This window comes from Lampris incognitus, chromosome 7 (genome assembly GCF_029633865.1).
Source record: "Lampris incognitus isolate fLamInc1 chromosome 7, fLamInc1.hap2, whole genome shotgun sequence".
NCBI lineage: Eukaryota > Metazoa > Chordata > Actinopteri > Lampriformes > Lampridae > Lampris > Lampris incognitus.
In genome coordinates this window covers 5,139,228-5,151,811 of record NC_079217.1, presented here as the reverse complement: position 1 = coordinate 5,151,811, position 12,584 = coordinate 5,139,228, and the positions used below count along the sequence as shown (strand labels likewise).

The following is a 12,584-nucleotide window of genomic DNA, read 5'->3' as shown; positions in this document are numbered from 1 at the left end:
CCCAGCATCTCTCCTCCACACATGTCCACACCATCTCAATCTTGTCTCTCTTGCTTTGCCTCCAAACCGTCCAACCTGAGCTGTCCCTCTAATATACTCCTTCCTAATCCTGTCCTTCTTCGTCACTCCCAATGAAAATTTTAGCATCTTCAACTCTGCCACCTCCAGCTCCACCTCCTGTCTTTTCATCAGTGCCACTGTCTCCAAACCATATAACATAGCTGGTCTCACAACCATCTTGTAAACCTTCCCTTTAACTCTTGCTGGTACCCTTCTGTCTCACATCACTCCTGACACTCTTCTCCACCCACTCCACCCTGCCTGCACTCTCTTCTCCACCTCTCTTCTGCACTCCCTGTTACTTTGGACAGTTGACCCCAAGTATTTAAACTCATATGTCTTCATCACCTCTACTCCTTGCATCCTCACTATTCCACTGTCCTCCCTCTCATTCATGCATAGGTATCCCATCTTGCTCCTACTGACTTTCATTCCTCTTCTCTCCGGTGCATACCTCCACCTCTCCAGTGCATACCTCCACCTCTCCAGGCTCTCCTCAACCTGCACCCTACTCTCGCTACAGATCACAATGTCATCCGCAAACATCATAGTCCACGGAGACTCCTGCCTGATCTCGTCTGTCAACCTGTCCATCACCACTGCAAACAAGAAAGGGCTCAGAGCCGATCCTTGATGTAATCCCACCTCCACCTTGAACCCATCTGTCATTCCAACCACACACCTCACCACTGTCACACTTCCCTCATACATATCCTGCACCACTCCTACATACTTCTCTGCAACTCCTGACTTCCTCATACAATACCACACCTCCTCTCTCGGCACCCTGTCATCCACAAAGAACTCCGTCTGGCCTTCTCTATACTTCTCCATCAATATTCTCAAGGCAACAAGACCATTCATTTCCAAAGATCTTTATTTATTTAGAATACATGTTACACTGAAATCCTCCATGTAATTCAGCGGGTTTTCCATTAACCTGTTTAATGCGCAATTTGAAACTGCAAACTAAAAAATAAGTAATGGAAACATGAATTAAAATATATATATCAAATATCGGAAAAAAAGTTTATACACTCGCATGAGGTGGTTTTCCAGATGATGCGACAAAGCAATATTTCACAAAATTGAAATGGAGACGTTGTTCTCATTTAAGTCAACATAGCCACACATAAGGGTGACTGCCCGTTGTTCCGACGGCCCATTATTCCGAAACCCAAATAGCCTGAAAATGTCCCATTGGACCAAAAGCCCATTTGTTCAGAAGCCCTTTATCCCCAAAACAAAAGCCCACTGCTCCAAAAATACACTCTCTCTGTGGAGTTTTTTTGTTTGCCCTTAACACCTTAGTGTATTTTGATGTGCACACAGGAAGATACCGTTTACTGCTAATTTGCAGGATTAGGAGGTGTAACGTTAAAAGCACTTTTGAGAATGTCATCTCTACTTCACCAGAGATATAAACTTTGTTGTATTTATCTCTGGCCAGTTCAGATCAACGATCTGCAATGGGAAGTTTGTTTTCAGGATAATGGGCTGTCAGACAAATGGCCTTTCGGTCCAATGGGATATTTTTTGGACTAATGGGGTTTGGGAATAAATAATGGGCTATTGGATATGGCATGGCACCTATACACTTCTCAGTTGGAACCGGTTCCTTTGGGGCATGATGTGGCAGGCGCCACCAGGGGTCCTACTGCGTTGCATAACTCATCAAACGTTAAGCGGGTCATTCTGAAGTTTTGGATCCACAGAACCTCTGTAAAATCATTGCAGACAGTGACCTCCCATACATCCCTGGTACGTGGCCACTGCCAGGTATAAGGGTGCCTGCCTTTCCGTCCCTGCATGTGTCACATGTCCTCGTCGCCTTCGATTAAACACTACCACGCCTATCGCGGTGCATGCAACCGAGATCACCGTGCCGACACTTATCAGGTCTTGGAGATCTGTGGCCTTATCGGGTCTTGGAGATCTGTGGCCTTATCAGGTCTTGGAGATCTGGCGCCTTATCAGATCTTGGAGATCTGTGGCCTTATCAGATCTTGGAGATCTGTGGCCTTATCGGGTCTTGGAGATCTGTGGCCTTATCGGGTCTTGGAGATCTGTGGCCTTATCAGGTCTTGGAGATCTGTGGCCTTATCAGGTCTTAGAGACTATTGCGAGAGGAGAAAACCCACCTTTAATCGCGTAACATCATCCTATGGAAACATAAACCATCCACAATTGTGTTTTGTTGACTTTTAAAAATAAGAAAAATAAAAAAAATCACTTCTATTTTGCGTAAAATTTCAATGGAAACCCGCCTATTGTTCTTTGTTTCTTGGTGTACGGGAAAGAGGAGCGTTTCTGTTGTAAATGTGCAACAAACATCACAGCCCAGTTTGAGAAATATGATCTAATATTCGACTTTGTCCGTTTATTGGTAAATATAGCCCAGCTATTACATCAGAGATTACTGAGGTTGCGTCACTTCTTCTGCTTCCCCATGAGGTGCTGTTTAGTGTTTTTCTCTGGCTTCATAAGGATGATGTAACACTTCGGAGCAAACAGGCAGAACAGCAGGCCAAAGCTGGAGGCCAGAATAGCAAAAGTCTCCACGGCATCTGCGTATTTCCCAGGAGAGCTAATGTAAGCCGGTATGAATGCCACCCAAACTGCACAGAAGATCAGCATGCTGAAAGTGATGAACTTGGCCTCATTGAAGTTGCCCGGCAGCTTGCGAGCCAGAAAAGCCAGTACAAAGCACAGGCAGGCCAGGAGGCCAATGTATCCCAAGACGCACCAGAAGGCCAGGCTTGATCCCACGCTGCATTCCATGATGATTTTTGATCTTTCACACTGGGTATTGCGGGACGGGAATGGAGGGACATCAATAAGCCAAGCAGTGCAGATTACAACCTGAAGAAGGGTGCAGCTGAAGATGATGGTCCTCTGCTGTCTGGGCCTCAGCCACTTCATAATGTTGTCCCCGGGCTTGGTGGCCGTGAACGCAGCTAGGACCACAAGAGTCTTCCCCAGGATGCAAGAAATGCAAAGGGAGAATGTGATACTGAAGGCGGTGTGGCGCAGCATGCAGGACCAGGGCGTGGGCTCCCCGATGAACACCAGGGCGCACAGAAAGCACAGAGTCAGGGAGATCAGGATGAAGAAACTGAGCTCGGAGTTGTTAACACGAACTATGGGGGTGTTCCTGTGATAGAGGAAGACCGCGAGGACGGCTGCTGTGAGGCAACCTCCTGACGCCGCGACTGCCGTCAGGGCGATGCCTAAGGAGTCATGGGTCAAGAACTCGACCTTCTTGGGGATGCACGCTGTTCGTTCTGTGTTTGACCAGAAGTCACGAGGGCACGCGGTGCAGTCTATGGAATCTGAAGGGTAGGACAGGAAGTTGAAAAACACAAGTTTAATTGTTTGATTTTCTAAAACTAGATTCAGAGACCGTTTTATTCGTCAAATAAGTTTTCAAATAAAATTGATTGGACTTGGCGCATCGTTCACTTTAACAACAAGGTTACTCAACGAACATAAAGCATAAGTAAGCAAGAAAAAACAAGAATATCAAAATAAAAATTCAGCTATAATGGGTCACTTCTTTAGAGCCTCGGTCATTACAGTATTAAGGTATAGTGAATAAAAAGTACTTGGTAAATGATCACTTACATAAAAAACAATGTGTAAGAGTATAAGTATTCAAGGACCCCAGTGGAGAAATAAATTTAAAAAAATTTAAAAAAAAAACAGAAAACCAGGAAAGACGGTATTCCACGCGACGGGCTGCAGAAACTGGTTTATTTTACTGGCAGAAGGCGACGTTCAAGTTCAACTTCCACCTTGTGGTCATACGTGTATTTAGAATACAATGAAAGTATTGTGCTCTGGCTTTCTCTGCCGTAACACAGGGGACACAAAGACAAAGAACACCAGGACACAGCGTCCCCCCCCCACCCCCCAAAAAAACAAAAAAACAAAACAAAGCAGACTTTGTACACAGTGAATTCATACATTATATACACAATATGCAGTACACAATGTATTCCATTAATAGCAATAACTGTGAGGCGACTGCGCTAACCACTGCGCCACCGTGCCGCCGGGGGTGGGGGGGTGGGGGTTGATGACCATGCAATAGCAATGGTAATTAAATGTATAAAGTTAAGCTTAAGGTTAGGAGGTGGTGGTTCGTGAGGCGTCCATACAATGTGTTGGCCATCTTTGTCTCATCACATGGTCTCCAAAAGAATGTCAGTGGACACGCTCCCAGTCTGATAAAATGTCAGTGCATTATACCATCTTCTTAATGATGAATTATTAACCATTATAAAGCTATTTGTAACCACTTATGAACCCTTTATAAAGCTACTCTCATCGTAAAATGCCACCCGGTCAGGTAACAGTGCTGTATACACTTCACAGCGTTACAGAACTAGAATCTATTGTGTTTTAACCATTGGGTTGATATATGACATTTTGAATTTGGGTTATCAACCGTGTCGGAACATTATTTTAACCTGTTTTGAAAATTTTTTTTTCTTTTTTAACCCACCTGTCTGATTGCTAATTTTGCCGCTGTCACATGGTACACAGTCAAAGCAGCACACAGGCTCCCCACGACGGACAGCCTTCCTGGATCCCGGAGGACAGCTGGCGCTGCATACAGACGCCACCACCTGGGGGGTCACACAGACCGTGAGACTTTCATATTCCATAACACTGCTGATTTTGTGGTATTTTGCGGTACTTTGCAGTCTGAGACAACAGCATGGGGACATTCGAGTCCAAGTCGAGGACAAGACGGTGTCATCTTCCATGCCGTGTTTATGAATTAGCGGTCAAAACATGTCATAGCATTTTTTTCTAGGAATTTATACAATTTGTGCTTCAAACTTCTTTCATTAAATGTGAGTAGCACAAGTAGAGAGCTGTGATGTTAGAAAATGTGGAAAAAACATCTGACGTGGCGCATCCATTATCCATCCATCCATTATCCATCCATCCATTATCCATCCATCCATCCATCCATCCATCCATCCATCCATCCATCCATCCATCCATCCATCCATCCGTTATCCATCCATCCGTTATCCATCCATCCATTATCCATCCATCCATCCATCCATCCATCCATCCATCCATCCATCCATCCATCCATCCATCCATCCATTATCCATCCATCCATTATCCATCCATCCATCCATCCATTATCCATCCATCCATCCATCCATCCATTATCCATCCATCCATCCATCCATCCATCCATCCATTATCCATCCATCCATCCATCCATCCATCCATTATCCGAACCGCTTATCCTGCTCTCAGGGTCGCGGGGGTGCTGGAGCCTATCCCAGCAGTCATTGGGTGGCAGGTGGGAAGACACCCTGGACAGGCCGCCAGGCCAAGACACACACACACACACACACATACACACATACACACACCTAGGGACAATGTAGTACGGCCGAGTCACCTGACCTACATGTCTTTGGACTGTGGGGGGAAACCGGAGCCCTCGGAGGAAACCCACATAGCCATGGGGAGAACATGCAAACTCCACACAGAGGACGACCCGGGACGACCCCCAAGGTTGGACTACCCCGGGGCTCGAACCCAGGACCTTGCCTGTGAGGCGACCCCGCTAACCACTGCACCACCATGCCGCCCTGAAGTGGTGCAAATACTGATTATTCAGTTAAAAATGTGAAATACAGCATAATGTCATGGCACGGCTCAGGAGGTAGAGCTGGTCGTCTGGTAATCAGAAGGTCGCTGGTTCAATCCCCGGCTCCTCTAGAGAGCGCGTCGAAGTGTCCTTGAGCAAGACACTGAACCCCTAACTGCTCCTGATGAACAGGTGGGTGCCTTGCATGGCAGCCTCCTCCATCAGTGTGTGAATGTGTGCGTGAGTGGGTGAATTTGAGGCGTACAGGATGGGTCATATGACTTTGCCGTCACACCGTCGCATTACACGAGGGCCAGATTTCCTGGGGGGGGGGGGGTCACAGATGTCACATCACATCCAAGTTTTCTCATCTGCCATACTTACCTCCTCCTCAACCTACAGAGCTTCAATAGCTGGCATCTGATGTAGGCAAATACACAGTGTGAGCCGCTTGCCTCGCTTTGATGCCCCGCCCATGTTATCCTCTCCTCCTGGATCAGCAGCTCCTGCCCCTCCGCCTTGTTCCCATCAAACAGCCCCACGTTGACAAACTCAATATTTCCCCCCGTGCCTCTCTGCCAGTTGATGACGTCGTAGTACGGTATGGGGTCTCCCTTCAGGTCAAAGTTCACCTCCTCCCCGTCGCTGGCGAATGCCACCTCCTGGAGGTAATGCTGTAACTTCGACACGAACACACAACTTTTGATTATCCTCTGTTGAACTAGATAATGATTAAGAAAAGGGGATTATTACAGACGGTAAGTATGTGTACCTGCCAGGGGTGTGTGTTGTTGCTGTGAGCACAGGAGCTGTTCCGGAAGGGCCCGTAGCCAGGCCGACAGAGGAGGAGATTCTTCAGCGAATGAGCGATTGCGTAGACAGCCTTATAGACGTTGTAGGCCACTCGAGGACTGGAGGTGTTCATGTAAGCCGAGTGCTGCTCCAAGAGGGACTCCTTCCCAGAGCAGGGGGGCAACGAAGAGCCGAAGCGGGGAGAAGGAGAGCAGCCATACAGTGCCTCCCACAGCTCCTGCACCAGTGGGTTCGAAGGGTATCTCTGAGGACTCACTGTCCGAAGGTAGTCTCTGAGCCCCGGGATGGAGCCCTCTTTGACCCCAAAGCCAATGGTGCCACCCAGGTAGGGGTAGTATTCGCTCCCTGTGAAGACGGAGGCTGTGACCCAGGCCTCGCTGGCCACCCATTGGATTCCTGTGATGTTCTGCTCCATGTAGTCTCTCAGGAACGGCGTCATCTCCCCCTCCGCCGAAAACACCACCACCACCTTCGCCTTGGAGCTGCGCATCACCTTCACACCGATGAGGGAGAGAGAATTTCCCCCCCAATCAGACCAGATTGAAATTGGATCGTCGTTAATACCCAATATAAAATGTCGTCATGAAGTAAAATGAAGTTGCTCTCAGCAGGCTGCGTCACCGTGTTCCTTCCAGTAATAAGATTTGATCTGACTTTGAATTTAGTGACTGCCCTCAGTACTCATCTGCATCTACCTCTATGATCTCCAGAGCCCTGTGGTGACTGTAGAGCAGAGGAATCATCTCTCTGTAGGCAACACACACCCCGGTCCCCCTTAGCTCCCTCAGCAGACCTTGTACGGCGAAGCGTCCGTATTCATGGTCCCCACGCAGCAACCCCACCCAAGTCCATCTGAAACGCAGCAGCAGCTGAGCGATGGCCTTCACCTGGGAGCAGATTCAAAACGACAAACAAACGCTGATTTTCTTTGGTCTCAAAACAGATGTGGAAGAGATAACACCACAAACAATGCTGATTTTCTTTGGTCTCAAAACAGATGTGGAAGAGATAACACCACGCAGTGGTTAGCGCTGCTGCCTCAAAGCGAGAAGGCCCTGGGTTCGAACCCCAGGCCGTCCCAGGTCCTTTCTGTGTGGAGTTTGCATGTTCTCCCCGTGTCTGCGTGGGTTTCCTCCAACCATCAAAAACACATGTTAATACCCATTGTCTGTGCCCCTGAGCAAGACAGTGGACAGAGGAACTGGAGTTGGTCCCCCGGGCGCTGCAGCTGCCCACTGCTGCTAAACAGCAGGATGGGCTACATGCAGAGAACACATTCGTTGTAAGAATACAATGACAAAATAAGTTAGCTTTCTGCTAAAGATCATTTTGTCTCCCAGTAGAAACAAAACAAACAAAAACATGAATGAACGTATGCATTTTAAATGTCCACGTCACATTTTCACTTTCTAGAGTGGCGTCCCATTTAATGTCACGGTCTAAAGTTGTACATTGTGGTGCAGTGATGCAGTGGTACATAAGAAAGTGGGTGAACTCCGACCTTTAGTCAATGTTTTGTCATCATTGGGACAACCAACTACTGACATGTCTTGACGCATGCTCAATAATCCAGGTAACCCTAACCCATACACGTCTTTCAAAAGAAATTAAAACATAAATTAATTCAGAAATATGCTGCTGACTGATATACTAAAAACTTGGTAATTATGGGAATGGGACTTTAGATACTTTTTTTGTAGGTTTTATTTCTTTTATTTTTCTTTGCTTTTATGTCTGTCACTCTTCATGTAAATTACTTTGCTTAGAGTGTGGGCCCGCGTCCGCAAGCTCTGCTGAGCTTCCTTAGGGTGTCCCTTTTCACACCATTTTGTGTATTTTATATGCATAAATTTTATTTTTCATATTTGTGTGAAATAAAGTTGATTGATTGATTGATTGATTGATTGATTGATTGGTTGATTGATTGATTGATTGATTTCTTGATTGATTGATTGGTTGATTGGTTGGTTGGTTAGGGAAATCACAGTAAGTTGAATCAGTTCATCTGGACAGAAGGTGTATTGGGGGTATGACGTCATCGTCATCATCTAGGTGACCTCTCCAGTCTCAGCTGACTGCAGGCGTCCCCACCCTCCTAAACAACACGGCGGCATAACAACCTAGCCGGCTGACGGTTTCATCACTTAGATGAGCGATGAAGCGTTTCTCCCAGTAAACGTTGTTGTGTCCGGATGAACCCGTTCTACTTCCTGTGAACTACCAACGTGGTACTTTCAGAAAAATATTGCAATTATGCATATTCTCGTTGAAATACATTTTCTATAACTAATGGCAGTTTGACGCTGTTGATGTAGTATGCTATTTATGTATATGATGAAGATTGAAGTCAGCCTTAAAAAGATGGGTAAACTCTATTTGGAATATTAAAAAGGTGGGTAGACTGCATTTAGGGACGCCTACCCTCTGCTGCACCACTGGAATACGTGGAAAACAGTTTAATGCATACATATACTTAATACATACATATTACTGTAATGATCACCCGTCAAACCCATTTCCCTCCCCGGCCAGGTTCACACCTGATAGTCGTCGTTGGGGATCACTCGGAAGAAGTTGGGGTACTTTCTGCGGTCACTGAGACACGCACAGGATGAGAAGTAACTGATCTTTAACAGAAGGGATCAGAAAGACATCGTTACACAACTTAGAAATGAGGCGGGGAAAAAACAGGGCGCCAAATCTGCACGCGCACAGGATGAGAAACGTTTCAGTTCTTTCTGTGCGTGTGTATTTTTTAATTTGACAGCAGAATCTGCCTCACCATAGGGATCCTGAAGGGCTGAAGGATTCGAGATACCACGATGGACTGAGCAGAGCCGGATTCTCCGATGACGGCGAGGAGCGGCGAGGCACCCGTGCACGTGGGGGAGCGGGTCTCTCCGGGCCCGTTCAGCACAGCCAGGGCGGCCCTCTGCCCCGTCAGAGGATACGCGCACGAATCGAAGATTTTGTACCCGAGGGTGTGGCGGGGCAGCAGCTTCTTACTCTGGTTGATCTGCTCCACCGCCAGCCTCAGGGTCTGAGCCCAGCGGAAGGCTCTGGGATCAAACCTAAACATGCACACCACACACACAGTGAAGGGGGGAGGAGGGGGGGGGTCATCACTGGTTGAGGTGTTATACCTCCCCTTTGACTCAGTAAAGGGATTTTTGTTGTGTTATTATAGTTTGGTATGCCAACACAGCATCCTGTGTCATGCTTTCTGCTCCCCATCGTCTGTTCGTTACTATTGTCTGTTGCTCTTATCACCTAACTGTGATTATAGTTGTCTTTCTTTCTTGCCCCCCCTCCCCTCACCATCCTACCAAAAAGGTCCTTGTCAGCATCATAGGTGTTTGCTCTTTATCGTCATGAAGGCTGAGTTATAATCCAGATTTATAATTTCTATTCGTGAAGACATTTTACACTGACCGCGGTTAAACGACGGCGTCGCTGTTTTCCAACATTCCGCAATAAGAAGAAAGGCAGTTTATTCTAACACCGACCTGGTAAACTTACCCATTACACTTGACTGCTGGTGGCTTGTAGGTACAGTTGAGGTCTGGCATCTCCTGGTTGTAGTGCAGAGGGAAGATCCCCCCGATAATGTAGTCCCCCCCAGCCACAAACGCCGGCTCAAAGCTGCTTTGCAGCGAGCACACGTCGGTCGGCGATGGGGACGAGTCAGTGGGGTCGTGGGGACTCGGAGGAACAGCTGTGGGGAGCACATAGACAGGGTAAAAAAGGTGAAAATAGAATAAGGGGGTCATTGTTTCACACACCCATCCCATAATAGAGTGAGCTGAGGGAAGGAGAGAGGTTTTATAGCGTTATGTCTTGCCCGCCCACAACTTGTGTCTCATCCCTGACAGAGAGCGCCGCGTGATTGGACGTTAGATGTAATTGTGACAGACTAGTTAATGAAGGCTAATGAATGGACGACAAAAGGTTAATGAAAAAAAAATCACTTTGTTCCTCCAATCACGCCCCTCCAGGTTTCTCCATCGTTGCCCACGTGAGCGTTGAAGTCCCCTAGCAGAACTGTGGAGTCCCCAGGAGGAGCCCTATCCAGGACACCACCCAGAGACGCCAAGAAGGCCGGATACTCCAAACTGCTACTCCGTGCATAAGCACACACAACAGTCAGAGCCTCCCCCTCCCCCCCCCAGTGACTCGCAGTCGTATAGAGGCGACCATCTTATTCCCCGGGGAGAACTCCAACACGGTGGCGCTCAACCGGGGACTTGTGAGTATCCCTATACCCGCCCGGCACCTGTCACCTTGGCCAGCTCCGGAAAAGTAAAGAGTCCAGCCCCTCTGCAGGTCTTTGGTACCAGAGCCCATGCTGTGTGTGGAGGTGAGCCCAACTATATCTAGTTGGCACCGCTCCACCTCCCGCACCAGCTCAGGCTCCTTCCCTAGCAGAGAGGTGACCTTCCAGCTCCCGAGGACCAGTCTGCGATGCTGGAAGTCAGAACGCCCCGGTCCCCACCTTCGCTTGCCGTCCAGCCTGCATTGCACCCTACCCCAACACTCATCTCCACGGGTGGTGGGTCCACGGGGTGGTGGCTCCATGTTGTTTTTTTGGGCTGGGCCCAACTGGACCCCATGGGCCAAGGCCTGGCCACCAGCTGCTCCCTTCACCACAACGGTCCGGTACAACGTCCGCATTACTGCTGGTGCTGCACCAATCCGCCTGTCAATCTCCCGCTCCATCCTACCCTCCCTCGTGAACAAGACCCCGAGATACTTGAACTCCTTCACTTGAGGCAACAACTCATCCCCAACCAGGAGGGAGCAATCCACCATTTTAGAGAGAGAGAACCACGGCCTCACACCTGGAGGTGCTGACTCTCATCCCGGCCATTTCACACTCAGCTAACCGCTAACCGCCCCAGTGTGCGCTGGAGGTCGTGTTCTGATGAAGCCAACAGAACCACATCATCTGCGAAGAGCAGAGATGCAGTTCTGAGGTTCCCAAAACGGACACACTCCTCACCTTGGCTGCTCCCTGAGATCCTGTCCATGAATATCACAAACAGAATCGGAGACAAGGGACAACCTTGGAGGAGTCCAACACCCACCGAAAACGTGTTGGACTTTGTGCCGAGAATGCGGACACAGCTCTCACTTTGGTTCTACAAGGACCGGATGGCTTATAGCAACCGCCCCGGTACCCCATACTCCCCCAGTAGCCCCCCCCTCCCGACTCTGCGAGGAAGCCTGTAAGAACAGCCGTCCCCGGCGCTTCTTTGGGAGGCTGATGCATGTTCGCTGCTGATCTTCCCCCATTGATCTTGTCTTGTTCTCTCTTCAACCCCAATACCCAGTGTACGACAACTGCCTTATACGTAAAATAGGAAAATGACCTGTCTGTCATTATTGTCATCAGCCTTTCATGATACTTAACGTGAATATGAAGCAGTCAATCAAGTTAACATAATTTACTGAATGTATGTCCACTCTAATCAACAATTATATAACAAGCATCCATCCATCCATCCATTATCAGAACCGCTTAGCCTGCTCTTAGGGCCGCTGGAGCCTATCCCAGCAGTCACTGGGTGGCAGGCGGGAAGACATCACACACACACACACACACACACACACACACACACACACACACACACACCTAGGGGCAGTTTGGTACAGCTGATTCACCTGACCTACAGGTCTTTGGACTTGGAGGAAACCCACGCAGACACGGGGAGAACATGCAAACTCCACACAGAGGACGACCCGGGACGACCCCCGAGGTTGGACGACCCCGGGGCTCGAACCCGGGACCTTCGTGCTGTGAGGCGACCGCGCTAACCACTGCACCGTCATTGGAAACATATGAAAGGAAAAAAGAAGCCCTGTTATAAATTTCGTGGCAAGGGCGCCACCATCTTGCGGTACTATAACCTGTGACGTCACGGGGTTAGTTGGCTCGGCTGAGTTCAGCAGATCCCATGGTAGAGACAGTGAACGATGTGAGTGACGTCATCAATAACGGCACTTGATCTCACGCAACGGGTATATTGCCTTGTCAGACAGCATCACATTACAAACCCAAAGGTATCAAGCAGCAGGGGTTATGTGGGTG

General features: G+C 48.4%; 1 protein-coding gene across 1 annotated transcript; it reads right to left on the bottom strand.

Annotated features, from left to right (window-relative positions):
* Positions 1 to 2,490: 2,490 nt before the first annotated feature.
* Positions 2,491 to 11,765, bottom strand: LOC130115849 (extracellular calcium-sensing receptor-like). The gene is made up of 9 exons (XM_056283698.1): positions 11,681 to 11,765; positions 10,016 to 10,211; positions 9,279 to 9,567; positions 9,037 to 9,123; positions 7,192 to 7,383; positions 6,456 to 6,989; positions 6,139 to 6,363; positions 4,568 to 4,691; positions 2,491 to 3,392 (listed from the first exon to the last, which is right to left on the bottom strand). The coding sequence occupies exons 1-9, from the start codon at positions 11,763 to 11,765 to the stop codon at positions 2,491 to 2,493; spliced, it is 2,634 nt and encodes an 877-aa protein (XP_056139673.1).
* Between the last annotated feature and the right edge of the window lie 819 nt (positions 11,766 to 12,584).